This window comes from Cervus elaphus, chromosome 5, assembly GCF_910594005.1.
Source record: "Cervus elaphus chromosome 5, mCerEla1.1, whole genome shotgun sequence".
NCBI lineage: Eukaryota > Metazoa > Chordata > Mammalia > Artiodactyla > Cervidae > Cervus > Cervus elaphus.
Window position 1 is genome coordinate 67520754 of NC_057819.1, and position 20660 is coordinate 67541413.

The 20660-nt window shown below is 37.0% G+C and overlaps 1 protein-coding gene across 2 annotated transcripts in view; it reads right to left on the reverse strand.

The window, feature by feature from the left end:
• Positions 1-15110, reverse strand: part of MAP9 (microtubule associated protein 9) — a 38337-nt gene extending 23227 nt beyond the window's left edge. Inside the window, exons 1-5 of one of the 2 annotated variants that reach the window (XM_043902679.1) lie at positions 14781-15110; positions 13858-14003; positions 13048-13132; positions 11663-11980; positions 4104-4333 (exon numbers count right to left, since the gene is read on the reverse strand). In XM_043902679.1, the coding sequence (XP_043758614.1) occupies positions 4104-4333; positions 11663-11980; positions 13048-13132; positions 13858-13932 (708 nt within the window). In that variant the 5' untranslated portion in view covers positions 13933-14003; positions 14781-15110. The remainder of the gene's footprint in view (positions 1-4103; positions 4334-11662; positions 11981-13047; positions 13133-13857; positions 14004-14780) is intronic. The other variant, XM_043902678.1, reaches the window with a different exon arrangement.
• Between the last annotated feature and the right edge of the window lie 5550 nt (positions 15111-20660).

A 20660-nucleotide genomic window follows, 5' to 3' on the forward strand; every position in this document is an offset into this window, starting at 1 on the left:
GAAAACAGTGACTTATACTATGAAAACAAACAACAAAAACAGTCTATAGTAACCAACCCAGAGATGACCCAGATATTGCAATTTGCAAACAAGAACTTTAAAGTAGGTATCATAAATATCTTCAAGCATTTAGGAGGAAAAATATATACATAGTGGTGGAACAGATGGGTATCTTGTTATTAGATACAGAAAATACAAAAAAAAAAAAAAAATTGGAAATTCCAGAGTTGAACAGTACTGAAATTAAAAAAAAAAAAAAAATTACTGATAGACTTAACAGCCAATCAGATACGGTAGAAAAAGGCAGTGAACTCAAAGTCTTTGAAGACAGAATTTGAAGAAAACAAAGGTGGAAAGACTGAAGAAACATGAACATGAACATGAGAGACTGGTGAGACATATCAAAAATTTCAATACACTAGATTACAAACGAGAGAAAAGAAAATGAAACAGAAAAAAAAAAAACTAACTTCCCATTTTCATGGAAAATATCAGTTTATAGATCCTGACACTTCAATGAAATCCAAGCAGGATAAATATAAAGAAAAGCTATACCTAGGTACCTTGTAGTCAAATTATTGTAATTCAAAGAAAAAAGACAAAGTTTAAAAAAAAAAATTCAGAAAGCTGTCAGAAAAAAAAAAAAAACCCAAAATGTTATAAAATGAGTACAACAAGATAAATTTCTGCTGATTTTCTAACAGAAATTATAGAGGTCAGGAACAATGGAAACCTATAAAGAGCTGGAGGTAGGAGAAGAGAACTGTCAGCCAAGTACATATTCAGCTGTCATCCTTCAAAAATGAAGATAAACTGAATTTTTTTAGATAAGTAAAGATTGAGCAAAGCTGTCACTGTCTATAATACAAGAAACATAAAAATAGGTTCTTAAGATTGAAGGGGAATAACACTAGAAGGAGTATGAATCTAAAGGAAGAAATGAAGATCCTTAGAATGGTATATACCTTAGAATAGAATATAAATCTAAGAAAACTACAAATGTTTATTCTAGTTTATTCTACTCTTTTAGTTCTTTAAAAGTCTAAGACTAAAAGTTTAAAATCATTCATCATAAAATAACCGTTTGATCAAAAAAGAGATCACAAGAAAAATTAGAAAACATATTTAAAGGAATGATAATGAAAATAAATGGCATAAAAAATGGTGCTGCTAATCAGCGCATTAGAGGAAAATTCATAGTTTTTAAAAGTTTTAATAGAAAAGATGAAAAGCTTAAAATGAAGGGACACATTTTCTAACTTAAAGATAAGTAAATTAAAACCAAAGAAAATCCAAAGAAAATAAAAGAAATAAAGAATAAAGAATAAAAATCAGTGAAACTGGAAACAAACAATAGAGAAAACTAACAGTCAACATTGGTTCTCAGAAAAATTTAACAAAACTGACCAATGCCTGTCAAAATTTAACAAGAAAGACAGAATACACAAACTATACATTAGAGATGAAAGATGGAATGTCATGATAATTTTATTGCCATTAAAAGCATAAAGGAATATCACAAACAACTTTATAAATTCAGCATCTCAGATAAAGTGGTCAAATTTCTAAATAGACATAAATTACTAAACTGATGAAGCAGCAAATCTGAATACCAAAGTATCTATCCAAAACAAGAAAAAAGTCAAATTTAGTATCAAAGACCTCTCCACAAAGAAAATTCTAGCCCCAGATAATTTTGCTGGTGAATTCTCCCAATTACAGAAAAAATGATACCAAATTTTTGGTTTCATACCAAATTTTAGAAAACAAAGAGAAAGGAAACACTCCCCAATTCACATGATTCCCATGCCTGACAATAACATTATAAGAAAAAAATTATAGTCTGCCTCCATAAACACAGATGTAGAAGTCTTAACAAAATATTAAGAAATGAAATCTCACACTAAAATAACCTACTATGACTGACCAGATTTTATCCCAGAAATACTGAGTTAATTTAACAGAAAACTATAGCTATGTATCATCATACAAAGACATACACGAAGCAAAGGTAGGAAGTGAGGCTAGAGCAAAAAGGAAAGTGTCATCCTTTCCACATCTAGCTGTGACACTTGAAGGAAAGTAAGGCAGTAGAGAGGTGCAGTGTCATGTAAGAATTCACACACAGTTTAAGAGACATAAGTATAGCTGAATGTGGATGATAAGAGACCCTTCCAGAGGCAAAGATTATGGATACAGGAGAGAGAAAGGTAGGACAAAAAATTAATGGAAATCCCTGAAAAGGTGGGCTTAAAGAAGATTCACAGTATGCTCAGGAAAATTTTATAATGAGGAATAAGGAAATTTTAAATTATTAAAAACAAAAGTATCTAATATACCCAACAATAAAACAATAGATCTACATTATGGGTTATGTTATCGTCGTTAAGGTGAATGTAGTCTCAAGATCACCTAGCAACCCAGAAACACTTCAGTGCTCAGTGCTAAGAGATTTTAAAAAAAAAAGCATAATACAAAACATTATGAATGTTAAGATGACAAATATGATAAAATAAGTGTAGGAAAAATAGTCCCAAAGGGAATTAGAATAATGAACATTGTTGTTATTAACTGGTGGGATTATGAGTAGATATTTTTCGATTAAACTTTCTGTCATAATGTTACTTTAAAAACTTTAGGAATACTTTTTTCTTTAATCAAGGGACATAACATGCATTACAAAGAGGATTTAGTTAGGCATCACTACCGGTCTGAATAATGTCCCTCAAAATTCATGTCTATCCTCAATCTAAGATGGAATTAATTAAGATGAGGATACACTAGCCCAGGGTGGACCCTAAATCAAATGACTGGTGCCTTTTTTTAGAGGAAAGTGAGGGAAGACACAGAGACCAAGTACAAAAGGCCATGTGATGACGGAGAAAGGGATCAGAGTGATGCAGCAGACAGCCAAGGACCACCAAAGGGTTCTGACAACCACCAGAGGCTGGAAGAAGCAAGGGAGGATTTCTCTCTAGAGTCTTCAGAGAGAATGTGACCCTGTCCACACTTTGATTTTGGACTTCTGACCTCCAGAACTTAAAAAACTTGTGTTGTTTTAAGTCTAGTTTGTGGCAATTTGTTGTAACAGCTACAGTGAACTACCACAATATCCACTTGGTCAGATGATCTTATTCAATATACAATAATTGTTTGGCTTTGATAAGACCATCTCTTCTCCTGATTTTTATAACAAATTAGGACATAGCACACTGAAGTTAGAGAGGTTTGTATCAAATTGCTGCTTTACTGGTAAAGCTAACCTACAGGACAAGAGTGGAACAAGAACCTACTGTAATCACACTTCTGGTCTGAACTGGAGAGATCCATTCATTTAGCTGCGATACAAAGGACTTCCTCTTCTTCCTCTGTACCACCTCTCTGACTCATATCTGAACCACAGAGGAGTCAGAAGAAAGAAGCTTAGCCAGGTACTGTTTAGTTTTCTCTGATCTGCTTAAGCAGACTGTGGAGCAGGAATGTTCTTCTCATACTTATCGCTTCTGAAATGTGAGGTGGAAGTTTCCTAGCCATAGTGAAATTTAACAAAGAAGGCCAAGTGTTCTCCCCTAAAGACAATACACAGTAAACTCCTGATGAACTCCTGAAGGATCATATCTACTCCCATTGTGGTATCCCAAAAAAGATAGGATACTGCTGTGAACATTCAATATACATTTGTTGAGTGATTAAAACCAAATGAATAAAATGACACTGGCCATAAATTATACAATTAAAATATGTGTAAATATATACTTGCAATTAAAGTGTTGCATAGATTCAAAAGGACTGCACTGTTTTTTCACATTTTACTTTCTCTGATATTGGATGCATCTTATAATGACTGGTGTGTTATAGCTTAATTAGCAGTTTTCTTCTTTCTTAGCGGTACACGAAATAATTCTGCATTTTTGCTCTATCTTACAATGCAGTTTTAGACCCAATAGAATATATTTAAAGAATTTAAGTTCCTTGTCATTTGCTGAAGAAAACATGTAAAACACACACAAACACACACATGCATGTACACAAATAGTCTCTCTTTCTCTTATAATCAGATGCAAAAATCTGAACTCAAAACACAATTCAGCAACAGTGCTAACCTCAGGATCAAGATTTTCAGAGAATGCATTCTTCTCAGCTTCTGGTTGTCTGCCATTCACCCTCGGGAGGAACGAAGGTGTGGAATGTGCCTCAAATTCTTCATGTGGGACAGTTTCTTTATCATCTCCTAGGCTATCTTTCTTCTCCCCATGGCTGTGCTTTTTCAACATGCTCCTTGGTCGAGGTGAAGGCTTAAAATGGTTGTCTGCTTCAAGGCTGCTGTTATTTTCTGCAGAAAAATACAATGCTTTAATACATTTAATACAGTAAAAAAGTATATTTTTTTAAGATGATCATGGCTTCTCCTACACCCCAGGTGCCACCAAACTTCCCTTCTGTTTCCAAGCACCTTGCCTCTCTGTCCTGGACAAGAAGCCCACACCCTTCTCTACAAAGAACTCCAGAAAGTAAAAATAGGTAAAAAAAAATTTTTTAATGGCTGCCATTCTGAAAGTAACTAGTATACTTCACTCTTGTGAGTAGTGAACTATTTTACTTTATCAACTCTCATAGTATTATTTTTTTTTTAAACAAACAAAACCATGTCTTGATTTCAGCCTTTATAAAATGAGGCAGTTCATACATCAAACCTTTATTGAGTGTTGGCCGCCAGGCCCTGTTCACATCATTCACATTAACAGATCTCAGAACCAAGACACTGGCAATGGCCCTGTCCTAGGATTTTAGAGGTTGGGGAGGAAGATGACTGCAAACAAATAAAATTATAAGACAAAGGTAAGTGCTGTAACAAGTATGAAGATGATGTCGGTACAGGGGTTGAAGAGCCAACGTCCCTGGAAAGAGGAATGGAGACCTCGACAAATTCTGAGTCCATAAAACCTCTCCAGCAGTTACTAAAATTCCTCAGTTACTGTTTCCACTACTTCTAAGTTTAAAACAACATTTGAATGCTGGTATACTTCCAGCCCTCAAAACATGATATACAAGTTTTTTACATGAGATTTTCCCTAAATTTCACCTTATATATATATATCCATTTCTCCACTGTCCTACCAACATATTCTTCCGACAAAGCTGCAAAATTGAATACCTTTCTCTTTTTTACCTGGAATTGGGGTTATAAATCCTGCTAGAAGATTCTACAGTCAGACCTAATTGGAACCACTATAAATGTTTCACTGCTAATTTTAGGTATGTCCTAAATTTTGGTCAAATGTCCAATTTAAAATCTAAGAGTTATCCTAGATTCCTCCCTCAAAATCCAAAGCATCATGATACCGTATTGACTCTACCTCTAAATATCTCTCATTTATCCCACTTTCTACATCCCCACTGTCAGTTCCTTATCCAGTCTTGCCTAGATAGTGCCTCAGCAACGTTTATAAAGCACAAATCAGGATCACACCACCCCTCTCCACAAAGTTCTTCAGTGGCTCCCCATCATCCAGTCCTGCAAGCTCATTGCCTCTGAACAATATAAAAGCTTTCATAGTCTTGTCCGTGGTTACCTGTGCTGCCTCGTCACCGGCACACTCCCTTGGTAATCTGTCCTGATATGCTGGGCTCACTGTCCTTCTGCAGTTTGGCCACATCTCTCTTGCCACCAAACTTTTACCCTAGTTCTTCCTTAGCTGAGGGTGTCCACTTCTGGCTTCTCCTGACAAATGCTTGCTTGTCTTTGGAATCTCAGTTTAAGCAGAATATTATATAAAGCTTGATAAAAGGTTTTGAGTCTTTTTTACTGTAAAAACACTTAACAGGAGATCCATTCTCTGAACAAAATTTTAAGTGCAGAATACAGTATTATTACCTAAAGGCACAAAGCCATATAGCAGAACTCTAGAACTTATTCATCTTACTAACTGAAACTTTACACCTTTTGACTAGCAATTCCCATTTCCCTCTCCCTCCAGCCACTCTTAACTACCATTCTTACATTGAAATATTAGCCCCAAAACTGATATATTAGGAAGTAGGACCTTTGGGAGGTGATTATGTCATAACGGCGGACCTTCATGAATGGAATGAGTGCCCTAAGAACAATGTTCTAGAAAGTTCCCTTGCCCTTTCCACCATGTAGATACAATGGGAAGCCTGCGACATGGGAAAGGACCCTATCCACCCATATGAGCCCTGTGACCTCAGACTTTCATATTCCAGAACTCTGAGAAACAGATTTTTATCGGTTATGATTCACCCAGTTTGAAGTTTCTGGTTGTGCTGTGCTGCTAAGCTACTTCAGTCAGGTCTGACTCTTTGAGAACCCATGGACTGTGGCCCACCAGGCTTCACTGTCCTTGGGATTTTCCTGGCAAGAATACTAGAATGGGTTGCCATTTCCTCCTCCAGAAGATTCTCCCAACCCAGGGATTGAACCTGTGTCTCCTGCATTGGCAGGTGGGTTCTTTATCATTAGCACCACCTGGGAAGCCCCAGTAGTATTTGGGAAGTATTTGATTACAGCAGCCCAAATGACTAAGACAGTATTGGAGGATTGGTACTACATCTCTACTGCTGCAGTTGTAGTTACCATCACAGTGCTTGTAACAGTGAGACATATCATACAAACAACAAATATGTGTGGATAAATAAAATGATCTTCCTATGAACAAATGCTGAATAATAAAGTGAATAGTAAAAGCATTTATAGCTTGCTTAGTTTATGCCAGATTGCTCTAAACCCTTCAGATACATAAACTCATTTAATTGCCTCAAACCCCTTGTGGTTGTTCAACTATTGTCCCCTTTCACAGATAAATAAAATGAGGAACAAAGAGCTCATGTACCCATGGTTATAAACTCTAGCTTGTGGAATTAAAGCAGGAGCACCCTGGCTCTAATGCTAATGGAGTCAAGGTGCTCCTGCTTTAAAGTTAAAAACAGCATACCCTGTAAAAATTACTTTCTACAATCACCATCTATGTGACCATTACCTGATGAAATGAAAGTGTTTGATTATTGTACTTTTTATAGCAGACAATATAAGTCTGAATTTGGCAATAAGGAGTTCATGATCTGAGTGAGCCACAGTCAGCTCCCGGTCTTGTTTTTGCTGACTGTATAGGCCTTCTCCATCTTTGACTGCAAAGAATATAATCAATCTGGTTTTGCTATTGACCATCTGGTACTGTCCATGTGTAGAGTCTTCTCTTGTACTGTTGGAAAAGGGTGTTTGCTATGACCAGAGCATTCTCTTGGCAAAACTCTATTAGCCTTTGCCCTGCTTCATTTTGTATTCCAAGGCCAAATATGCCTGTTCATCCAATTAGCTCTTGACTTCATACTTTTGCATTTCAGTCCCCTATAATGAAGAGGACATCTTTTTTTGGGTGTTAGTTCTAAAAGGTCTTGTAGGTCTTCACAGAACCATTTAACTTCAGCTTCTTCAGCATTACCGGTTGGGGCATAGGCTTGGATTACTGAGATATTGAATGGTTTGCCTTGGAAATGAACAGAGATCATTCTGTCATTTTTGAGACTGCATCCAAGTACTGCATTTTGGACTCTTTTGTTGACTATGATGTCTACTCCATTTCTTCTAATGGATTCTTGCCCACAGTAGTAGATATAATGGTCATTTAAATTAAATTTGCTCATTCCAGTTCATTTCAGTTCACTGATTCCTAAAATGTCAATGTTCACTCTTGCCATCTCCTGTTTGACCACTTCCAATCTGCCTTGATTCATGGACCTAATGTTCCAGGTTCCTGTGCAATATTGCTCTTTACAATATCAGACATTACTTCCATCACCTGTCACATTCACAACTGGGTGTTTTTGCTTTGACTCCGTGTCTTCATTCGTTCTGGAGTTATTTCTCCACTGATCTCCAGTTGCATATTGGGCACCTACTGACCTGGGGAGTTCATCTTTCAGTGTCCCATCTTTTTGTCTCTTCATACTGTTCATGGGGTTCTCAAGGCAAGAATACTGAAGTGGTTTGCCATTCCCTTCTCCAGTGGACCACATTTTGCCAGAACTCTCCACCATGACCTGTCCGTCTTGGGTGGCCCTGCAGGGCATGGCTCATAGTTCCATTGAACTAGACAAGGCTGTGGTCCATGTGATCACGTTGGTTAGTTTTCTGTGATTGTGGTGTTCATTCTATCTGCCCTCTGATGGATGAGGATAAGAGGCTTATGGAAGCTTCCTGATGGGAGAGACTGACTGAGGGGGAAACTGGGTCTTGTCGGGAGTTGGTGATCGACAGGGAAGCCTGGCATGCTGCAGTCCATGGGGTTGCAAAGAGCTGGACACGACTGAGTGACTGAGCTGAACTGAACAGCAGACAAGTGAGAACAAAGGAAACTTTCAGGTTCTAATATTTTTATAAAGCATTAAATGATATTCAGCAATATCTCATCATGTTAAAAATATTGCTGTAAATGTGATAAGTAAAAAAGTCTAAAAATTTAGAGGATAGAGCTAAACTTGTTAACCATATTACTTCTTTAATGAATAAATTATTCATTTATATATTCAAATACTTAAAATATTCTACATGCCAGGCACTAACCAGAAGACTCAACTTTTTCCTTCAACTTGAGTAACCTTGGAGTAATGATTTCAAATATTTTATACCAAAATTCCACTTCCAGAAGCATCAAGTTTTCAGAAAGAAAAAAAAAGTCTATAATTATCAAAATGTCATTTCACTATCAAATATGAATGATTACTTATTTCAGTAATTATTTTTATCCTACATATACTGATTTGCAAATGGTTAATGATTGTTCAAAAATTCAGTATTGCATATTCATAATCCTGGGGCCATCTTGTGGTCAAAGTACAGCATTTCTCTATTCATTTTAATTTGTCACAGGTTTTAAAAAAGGTATTAGATGAATTATTGCTGATTACCATAAAGTTTTAATTATGTATTTATATCTATGTCAGACTAATTTTTAGCTTCTGTAGTATGCTCACAGTTTCTTATCACCTAATGAAAAGCTTTTCAGAATCAGGACAAATAGGATAAACATAATCTATAAAAAATCATTTTCAAACTCAACTAGGACTAAGGAATACTACATACTCTATCTTTCAGGAAGATTCACTGTGCATATGTCTTTACTAATGGTTCCAAGAAGTTCTGTCATAAAGAAATCAGTTTAAAATTTCTATAACTGTGTTTTCCCCTTAATACAATGAACAAACTGTGGAAACTACTGTGGGAAATGGTGATTTATTGGATTATTCACTATTTGATTGTGTTTCCCTTCTCTCCATTTTTTATTTTACTCAGTACACTGGTAAGGTACATTTTAGCAAGTAAATTCTATTTCATTAGACTTTGTGCTTACACTTTTGTAGAAGTTTATAGTTTGAGACATACTTCAGTGTGTGCTGTCATGTCTGACTCTTTGCAACCCCATGGGACTATAGTCTGCCTGCCAGGTTCCTCTGTCCATGGAACTTTCCAGGCAAGAATACTGGAGTGGGTTGCCATTTCCTCCTCCCAGGGGATCTCTCCAACCCAGGGATCAAACCCACCTCTCCTGCGTCTCCTGCATTGGCAGCTGGATTCTTTACCACTGTGCCACCTGGGTACATTCTTCAAACAATTCTGTAGGAAGGGAGAGAAAGTTTCCTCTCCTCCTCATGAGGACAGTAAAGTGAAGTGAAGTCACTCAGTCGTGTCCAACTCTTTGTGACTCCATAGGCTGTAGCCCACCAGGCTTCTCCATCCATGGAATTTTCTAGGCAAGAGTACTGGAGTGGGTTACCATTTCCTTCTCCAGGGGACCTTCCCGACCCAGGGATCAAACCCAGGTCTCCCGCATTGTGGGCAGACGCATTACTGTCTGAGCCACAGGAATCCCCATGAGGACAGTAGGTCAGTTCACTTCAGTAGCTCAGTCGTGTCTGACTCTTTGCGACCCCATGAATCACAGCACGCCAGCCCTCCCTGTCCATCACCAACTCCTGGAGTTTACTCAAACTCATGTCCATCGAGTTGGTGATGCCATCCAGCCAGGCTTACCCTATTGCTAAGGTCATACATAATTAACATACAGTGGATTTCTCCTTAGTATCATTGCTGATTCATATCTTCTCCTCATCTGAAAGTGGATAGAATTGTCAGGGGTGGAAAATGGAGTGGGTCCCTAATACATATCTGAAATAAAGCTTTGCCTGAGGTTATCAGTGCTATCTAATATATAAAGAATGAAATACTTACCAGTATTGTATTTAATGATGATATAAAGGAAAGAGGTTTTTGTGAAGGTTAGTATCAACTACTACTGTTTTCCATAAAAGAGAAAAAGACTGGAAGACCCCAAATCCTTCACCTTCTATGCCCTTGTTCCTGCATGGCAGCCCAGGGGATCTCATGGCAGTTGGTACCTGCTTCACTCCATCTCTGCTCTGCTATGTCCAGAGCTCAGTAGAATTGTGGAAAAACTACTATAATGGTCACACCAGGAACTTCCCCACAGAAAACTGAGTTTTAGTGAATTTTCCTGGGGAACAGAGACACCAAATGGAGATTCTCCTTCTTAAGGAAAGTCTGGAGGCTTAAACGATCAGAGTAACACCACCTCTCTCCCCCATCCCAATTTCAAATATACCAATGTCACACAGATAGTCTAGCAAATGGCTGCATGGAAATGATTCTTTAAGGACTAGTCCCAGTGCTGCGCTCTAACCCTAACATCTGGAGTGTGAGCTGGATTAGAAAGGATTCCACTGTAGTTACACTGCTAAAAGCAAAATTGGAGCTCACAGGTCTAAGTGAGGCTGGATGTGGATGCTCAAAGTTCTTCCACCTCCTGCGTTCAGTCTTGCATCTCTGCTGGTGCCTGATAGGAGGCCAAAGAACTTTCAGTCATCCACATCCAGGCTCACTTAGGTCTATTACCTTCAATTTTGTTTTAAGCAGTGTAACTACAATGAACTCTTTTCTAATCAATCTCATGCTCCAGACATTAGGGTTAGAGCAGCACTGGGGCAGTCCTTAAAACAATCATTTCCATGCAGCCATTTGCCAGAATATTTGTTTGACATTTGTATATTTGAAATGGGGTTTGGAGGAGGGGAGGGAGAGGTGTTGTTGCTCTTATTATTTAAGCGTCCAGACTTTCCTGAGAATTACAGCTTTCCTCTATGGTTCTGGGTTTCCTGGGTCGCACTAGTGGTAAAGAACCTGCCTGCCAATATAGGAGACATAAGAGACGTGGGTTCGATCCCTGGGTTGGGAAGATCTCCTGGAGGATGGCATGGCAACTCACCCAGTATTCTTGGCTGGAAAATCCCATGGACAGAGAAGCCTGGTGGGCTATGGTCCATAGAGTCACAAAAAGTCAGACACAAATGAAGCAACTTAGTACACACACATGTACCCAACCTCTACACAGCCAGGTCTCCAATTTATGGGCTTCCTTGGTGGTTCACATAAAGAATCTGCCTATAATGCAGGAGACCTGGCTTCAATCCCTGGGTTAGGAAGATCCCTTGGAGAAGGGACTGGCAACCCACTCCAGTGGGTTCTTGCCCTGAGAATTCCAGGGACAGAGGAGCCTGGCGGGCTATAATTCATGGGACTGCAGAGTTCAACACAAGTTAGCGACTAGACCAAACCAAACCAACAAATTACCTGAAGGTGTACTTTTGATTGGAAAAATTCTAGGTTTAGCTTCCATTTTAATTTTCTCTTTTTCAACTTCCTGTTGTTCATTTTGAGATTCAGATAAGGAATTTACAACTATGCCTTCACCATCATCAAGTGCAGTGTCATCGTTTTTGATAGAGACTACTGGCTCATGTTTCCTCACATCATGGCTTGATTTCTTGGTTTTTAAAAAAGACAGTTTTGGAGAATTGTTTTCTTCATCATCTGATATGTGAAAATTATTTGTTTTTTTCTTAATTGAATTTTCATCTACTGAGGTGTCAGAAAAATCACCTAAGGAAACTGAAAAATAGAAGAGAAAAATATTTTCAATAGTACATTTTAAAGTTTTGAAGGTTACAACAATCAAAAACAATACCTTAAAGACTAGAAATTAATTTACAACTGTGAATTGATTTGGAACCCTAAGAAAACTGCTAACTTAGGCATTCTATAAAATAAAAATTTCAATTTCATTTATTTAAAACATACTTACTGAGTAAGAATAGTGTATCAAGTCAAGCACTGTGTTTGCTCTGAGAGAAGTCATTCAAAGGTTCTTCAAAATAACAACCAGTCATAGACATTTAGATTTTGGACTGCAAAACTTATTTATTAATGTTTTTCAAAAACTTCATCATATAAAATCAAGAATATTTGTAAATGGAAGAATTAACTAATAATGTTTTTCCATTAAAATTTTGGAACTGCTATTCCATCCATACCAGAGTATTAGATTTTATTATGAGAAGAATAATAAAGAATGATAACTTAACTATACAGTAATGATTTAACTATTGTTCTGGTAACTTTTGCAGAGAACATTCACTGAATATCAAAGAATAAAACACTGAATTTCAAGTTCAGAATTTTGTATGTTTTTCTTGAAATATGAATTGTTAATATCTTACATAACCAAAGAAACCAAATTAATCATACAGTAATGATATACTGGGTTTTTTAAACTGATTCCCTTTCACAACCAAAAAACCTTGATTTATAAAAAGCATTATAAAAGTGATTCTGATGTACACAAAGTTCAGTTCTATGGTCCCTAATTATTACTTCACTGTAGGTCTCATAGGGTTAACCTTAAAGATAAACTCATCATCTCCAATGTAATTTACCACTGACAAGCAAATCTGCTATCAGTTAATTTTTATTTTTGTATACACATTCAGAAACCAGGACAATCATACAACTTCTTGAAAATTAAGAGTGACTTTTTATTCATTAAAAAGTTGGAGACCTAAAACCAGTGAATTCACTGGAATTTAGAATGGTGATTTTTTTTTTTTTTTTCCAGGTTTGGGCTATACATCACTAAGGAAGCAAAAAGAAGAGATTTCTTTTCCCAAGTTCTCACATACCAATCTCATCACTGTCAAAGTCATCTGAGCATTCAGAACTTCTTTGTCTGGCTGAGCGAGCTGTAATTGCTTTTATTAGCTCATCCTGAAATGAGATAATTAAAATCAATCTCCACCCAAATGTGTACTCTCGTATGTAGAATTAATTATTTAAACAAATAATGCTTGATTAATAACTGCTTTAAAGCTCAGATTTCATTCATCTAACAAATATTTACTGCAAGCCTTCTTTATGCCATGCACCCAAACTCTAAGAGGCAACACAGAACATCACAGACGACCCCTTTTTTCATGGAAGTTAGTTAAATTAAACAAGACAGACAACACCAAGAAAATTAATGGAGGGACTCTATCTGGACCAGGTTCATTATAAACTGATATTTTGGAAGAAACTGGTATTCTTTATGATTTTTTGTTTCAGCATATTGCTATTAACAGATGTAATCAATACCATAAATTGAGAAGCTCAGTTCAAAATTGTAGCAACTGGATACAGAAAGCTTAAATGTTACTATGTTAAACCAGAAAAAAAAATCTTTATATGAAAATAGCAATTAGAAGTTGCTATTTAACTTTCAAAAGCTAATTTAACTTTTAGTATAGTAAGAACCTAGTATTTAGTTTGGTAGTCTTAAAGCCACACAGAAGAGCTGGTAATACTAGAGCCCAAATACAATCATCTGCAAAACCTCAAAAGAAGCATAAGATTTACTCCTGCTCTATACAGGGCTGCTCTAGGATTACTTTCAAGTCCAATATTCCTAATACAGGAATTACCTTGTAAAATCATTCAAAATAAAATTACTTTACCTGGAAAGTAGTTCTTTTGGTGACTTTTGGACTCTTTGTATATGCCAAAGTTGTGCTAAAAACTTCATCAGACATAGTGTGTTTTAATTCTCTACCTTTATAAAATGGCTAACAAATGACAGGAATAATTCAACCTCTGATGATGGCTGAAACACACAAAAAACAAGTCAGACATTTTTGCATGTTTGAGAATTTGTATTACTACATTTAATGCTTCCCTGACCCCCAGAAAAGCCAAACAAAAATAAGAAAAGCATCATTGAGCTGCATGTTCACTTAAACAGAGGTCTTGAAAATAAATAGCAAATTCTACCAACAAACTGGTTTTCAAAGAGAAAAGAAAACTCAAACTTAAGTTATCCTAAAATAGTTTTACAATTATTTTATTATCCTAAATAAGTTTTACAATTATTGCACTCACTTGAATAATGAGCGCAATGGCTTGTTACCAATTAAAACAGAAACTTTTCCATCTCTCTTCCATTCAAAAGTAAAATACTGCCTCCAAAAGAGCCATATTTATTTAAAAGGCTACTTTTATTTTAAAAATGAAAAGTCTACTTTTACTTTTAAGTCAGCATAAAGGATCATCTAAGATCATCATTTAAATTTTCTTTTTTCTTTCACTCGTCCCTCTCACAAAAGTGTTAATAAAATTAGATAAAACAAAATGAAGCTTTTCAAAATCAGTGTCAAACGGTCCCGTGAAGGTTTCCAGTTGCTCCAGGAGGAGACTGCCGGGCCGCCCGCTGCCCTCCGCAGCGCGCGGGGACCGCTCTGGCCCTACAAGCTGACGCCCTGTGCCTGACCGCTCGGCCCATCGCGGCCGACCCAGCAGCCGCCACTAGCCAGGCCAGTGCACAGCCGAGCGTGGCCCCGGCCCCAGTTCTCCGAGACCCGCAAGTCCCGCCTTCTGTACTCACCTGGCGTTCCTGCGGAGGGTAGCCCGCGCGCGACCCGAGAACCCAGCGGCTGGCCCCTCTACTCGAGGCCTGCGCCTCGCTGCTTTCAGAGACCTGGCTTCTCAGGGAGCGAGGAGGCGGGACTAAGGACAGAGTTGGGAGGGGCGGTTGCTAGGATACAAGATCTCTGGGAGGAAGTGACTTCTCCCGCCCCAGGCCTCGGGTACCTAACACCACCCTACGGCCCTACGTGTCACTGAGGCCACCGCCCAGAGGAAGGAAATGACGTCAGCCCTCTGGGTCTGGGGAGAAAGGTGTTTTACCTGTCGCCTGTGCTTCAGTTGTTACCTAGGAGACAGGACCCTTCCGGCTCCCTGAGAGTTGGCGCCTGCGCACTGAGAGTTGGCGCCTGCCAGTGGCGTGACGGGCTTCAACAGTTGTCACAGACATGAAGTTCTGTGAATCGGAGTAGTGTACTGATGGACTAACACGCTGACGGATGGGACAGAAAGGCAAGATCATGACGTTGGCAGGCTCAGGAATCAAAGGGCACGTTGGAATCCTGGCGCACGTCTCTCTGTCCATGTGATCTCCTGCAAGTTAAGGTCTTGTATACCTTAGTTTCCGCTTCTGTATTTAAAAAAAAAGGAGAAGAAGAAGAAGGCAATAATATTAATAGTAACCTTAATAGCCATAAAGAAAGCTGAGCGCCAAAGAATTGATGCTTTTGAACTGTGGTGTTGGAGAAGACTCTTGAGAGTCCCTTGAACTGCAAGGTGATCAAAACAGTCCATCCTAAAGGAGATCAGTCCTGAATATTCATTGGAAGGACTGATACTGAAGCTGAAACTCCAATATTTTGGCCACCTGATGTGAAGAACCGACTCATTGGAAAAGACTGATGCTGGGAAAGATGGAAGGCAGGAGGAGAAATGGGACCACAGATGATGAGATGGTGGCATGGCATCAACGTCAGGGTGGGTCGACATGAGTTTGAGCAAGCTCCTGGGTGTTGGTGATGGAGAGGAAAGCCTGCCGTGCTGCCGTGCATGGGGTAGCAAAGAGTCAGACACTGAGTGACTGAACAGAAGTGCACTGGCTAACAGCTTTGCTGTGAGTGTTGAACGAAGTTATGCAGATGGAATACTTGGAAGATCGCCTGGGATTGCATTCCATCCGTGGTAGATGACACTCTATGTAACAGCCACCAAGGGCCTGGACAGAAGGAAATTGTCCACACAGCTGAAAAGCCATTCCAGGTGCTTCTTTAATGTAAATGCTTTGTGTATGTACTCAGTGCATATTCTAGCAAAAATTAAATCAGTCAACAAAAGGATCTAAAAAGGCAGAGGACTGTGTGCTGAAAAAGTAACCAAAAAAAACAGCACTTAGCTAGCATAGGGTAATCCTTAACCAAATAAACAAAAGAAAAAGACACTTCTTTAAAGACTTTAAAATAACAAGGATTTCTACTATTTTTTTTAATTTAGAAGAAGCTTAATCCTAATTGAATTGTCTGAATTTATTATTCATTGACTGGTAAATTAAACTTGTTCTCAATATTTTCCCCCACCTCTGAATTTTTTTCACTTCAACAATTATTTATAAAGAAATCACAGTGGATACAAGTTTAATAAATCAATATGTTGAAACACTAAATGTGCATAGCAAGAAATACTAAATTTAGTTTTTTAAAAAACCAATTCATGCTTTTAACAATCTGTGCGATGCAAATTTTTAAATACAGTGTTCAGTTTATGCTCAACTAGTTTGAAAAATTTAGTTTGATCAACATTTGCTTAACTTCGATGTTTTCAAGAAATTCATTTTAACTTTTTACTTTGTATTGGATTATAGCTGATTATCAATGCTGTGACAGTTTCAGGTGAACAGTTAAGGGACTCTTAAGGGCTTCTCATATGCATGTATGTATTCTCCCCCAAACACCCCTTCCATCCAAGCTGCTACATTACATTGAGCAGTGTTCCATGTGCTATACAGTAAGTGGGTTGTTGTTGGTTATCCATTTTAAATATAGCAGTGAGTACACATCCATCCCAACTCACTATCCCTTTCCCTCATGCTTTCCCCCCTACAACCATAAGATTCTTCTCTAAGAGTGTCTTCCTGTTTTGTACATTCATTTGTATCATTTCTTTTCAGATTCCACTTATAAGGGGTGTCATATGCTATTTTTCCTTCTCTCTCTGACTTACTTCACTCACTATGGTAATTTCTAGGCCCATGTTGCTGCAAATGGCATTAGTTTATTCTTTTAATGGTTGATTAATATTCAATTGTATATGTATACCATATCTTCTTTATCCATTCTTCTGTCAATGGACATCTAGGTTGCTTGCTATTGTAAGCACTTACTATTGTAAGCAGTGCCTCAATAAACATTGGGATGTCTGTATCCCTTCAGATCATGTTTTTCTTTGGATATATGCTCAGGAGTGGGATTATGGGACCCTGCCTATGACCATATGGTAACTTTATTTTTAGCTTTTTAAAGAACCTAAATACTGTTCTCCATAGTGGTTATACCAATTTACATTCCTACTAACAGAGTAGAAGGGTTCCCTTCTCTCCATATCTCCTCCAGCATTTATTGTTTGTGCATTTTTGGATGGTAGCCATTCTGGCTGGTATGAGGTGATATTTCAGTGTAGTTTTGATTCATATTTCTCTAATAAATAGCAGTGTTGAACATTTTCATTTTCATGTGCCTCTTGACCATCTGAATATCTTTTTGGAGAAATAGCTATTTATGTCCTCTGTTATTTTGTTGATTGGGTTGTTTGTTTTGATGCTGCTAAGTATCATGAGCTGTTTGTAAATTTTGGGGACTAATCCCTTGTTGGTCACATCATCTGCAAATATTTTCTCCCAACCAGTGGGTTGTCTTTTCATTTTGTTTATTATTTCCTTTATTGTGCAAAAGCTTTTGAGTTTAAGTAGGTCCTGTTTGTTTTTGGTTTTATTTCCATCATTCTGGGACATGTATCAAAAAAAAAAATATTGCTGCAATTTATTCAGAGAGTGTTCTGTTTTCCTTGAGGAGTTTTATTTTGTGCAGTCTCACATTCAGATCTCTAATCCTTTTTGAGCTTTTTTTTTTTTTTGTATATGGTATTAAAGAATTATCTAATTTAAATTTTTTACATGGAGCTGTACAGATTTCCCAGCACCATTTGTTGAAGAGACAGTCTTTCCAACATTGTATAATCTTGCCTTCTTTATTGTAGATTAATTGACCATAGGTGTGTAGGTTTGTTTCTGGGGTTTCTATCTTGTTCTGTATCTATTTTTGTGCAAGTATCACACTGTTTAAATGACTATAGCTTTGCAGTATGGTCTGAAATCAGGAAGCCTAATTCCCCCAACTAGTTTTTTTTTTTTTTCCCCCTAAAGTTTGCTTTGGCTAGTCAGGATATTTTGTGTCTCCATATACATTTTGAGATTTTTGTTGTTGTTCTTCTGTGAAAAATAAAATTGGTAATTTGACAGGGGATTGCACTGAATCTGTAGATTGCCTTAAGTAGTGTAGTCATTTTGACAACATTGATTCTTCCAATCCACAAACGTGATATATCTTTTCATCTGTTTGTGTCTTCCTCAATTTCTTTCATCAGCATCTTATATTCAGAGTACAGGTCTTTTACCTCCTTAAGTAAGATTATTCCTAGGTATTTTATTCTTTTTGATGTGACAGTAAATGGAATTTACTTAAATTCTCTTAAATTTCTCTTCCTGATCATTCATTGTTAGTGTATAGAAATGCATCAAATTTCTGTGTATTAATTTTTTTAACCTGCAGCTTTACCAAATTTATTAATGAGTTCTAGTAGTTTTCTCATAGCATCTTTAGGATCTTATACTTATAGTATCTTGTCATCTGCAAATAGTGACAGTTTAAATTCTTCTTTTCTAATTTGTATTCCCATTTATTTCTTTTCTTCTCTGATTGCTATAGCTAGGACTTCTAAAATTATGCTGAATAAAAGTTGTGAGAGTGGACATCTTTGTCTTGTTCCTGATCTTAGAGCAAATGCTTTCGGCATTTCCATTGAGTATGATGTTAGCTTTACATTTGTTATATATGGCCTTTATTATATTGAGGTATGTTCCTTCTATGCCCACTTTCTGGAGAGTTTTAATCATAAAAGTGTGCTGGATTAGGTTACAAAGTTTTTCTGCTTATATTGAGATGATCATATAGTTTTTATTCTTCAATTTCTTGATGTGGTGGATCACATTGTTTGATTTGTGGATATTGAAAAATCCTTGAATCCCTGAGATGAGTCCCACTTGATCATGGTATATGATCTTTTTAATGTATTGAATTTGGATTGCTAGTATTTTGTCGAGAATTTTTGCATCTATGTTCCTCAGTGATATTGGCCAGTAATATTCTTCTTCTCTTTTCTTTTCTTTCTTTTTTTTTTTTTTTTGTGTGTGGTATCTTTGTCTGGTTTTAGCATCTGAGTGATGGTGGCTTCATTGAATGAGTTTGAAAGAAATTTTTTGGAACAGTTCCCAAAGGAAAGATCTCCAAATATTTGATAGAATTTACCTGTGAAACCATCAGGTCTGGGACTTTTGCTCATTGTTAAACACAGTTTCAATTTCAGTGCTTGTGATTCATCTGTTAATATTTTCTATTTCTCCCTGGTTCAACCTTTGAAGATTGTACTTTTCTAAGAATTTTTCCATTTCTTCTAGGCTGACCATTTTATTGACATACACTTGCTCATAGTAGTCTCATGATCCTTTGTATTTCCATGGAGTCAGTTGTAACTTCTTTTTCATTTCTAATTTTATTGATTTCAGCCTTTTTTCTTCTATTGATGAGTCTGGCTAAAGGTTTATCAATTTTGTTTATCTTTTCAGAGATCCAGCTTTTCATTTCATTGATCTTTCCAGTTGTTTTCTTTAGCTCTCTTTCATTTATTTCTGCTCTTTATGAATTCTTTCCTTCTACTAACATTACGTCTTGTTTTTCCTTATGTTTTTTTAGTTATTTTTAGTGTAAGTTTAGGTTGTTTGCTTGAGATTTTTCTTGTTTCTTGAGGAATGATTGTATTTTTATAAGCTTTCCTCTTAGAACTGCTTTTGTTGTATCTTATAGGTTTTGGACCATTTTGCTTTCATTTTCATTTGTCTCTAGGTATTTTTTAATTTCCTCTGATTTCTTCAGTGATCCATTGGTTGTTTAGTAGTATATTGTTTAGCTGTCATGTATTTGTGTTTCTATGGTTTTTTTTTTCTTGTACTTTATTTCTAATCTCATAGTGTTGTGACCAGAAAAGATGCTTGATATTATTTCAATTTTCTTAAATTTACCAAAGCTCACCTTGTTGCCCAGGATGTGGTCGATCCTGGGGAATGTCCCTTGTGCACTTGAGATGAATGTGTATTCTGCTGTGGGATGGAATGCTCTACAAATATCAATTAAGTCCATCTGCTCTAAAGTGTCATTTAAGGCCTGTGTTTCCTTATTAATTTTCTGTCTGGATGATCTCTATCTTGATGAAATTGAGGTGTTAAAGCCTGCCTGTATTACTGTATTTCTGTCAATTTCTCCTTTTATGTTTGTTAGTATTTGCCTTACAAGTTGAGGTGCTCCTATTTTGGGTGCATATATATTTGTAATTGTTATATCTTCTTCTTAGATTGAACCCTTATCATTATGTAGTGTCCTGGAGAAGACTCTTAAGAGTCCCTTGGACTGCAAGGAGATCAAACCAGGCAATCCTAAAGGAAATCCGTCCTGAATATTCATTGGAAGGACTGATGCTGAAGCTGAAACTCCAATATTTTGGCCACCTGATATGAAGAACTGACTTATTGGAAAAGACCCTGATGCTAGGAAAGATTGAAGGCAGGAGGAGAAGGGGA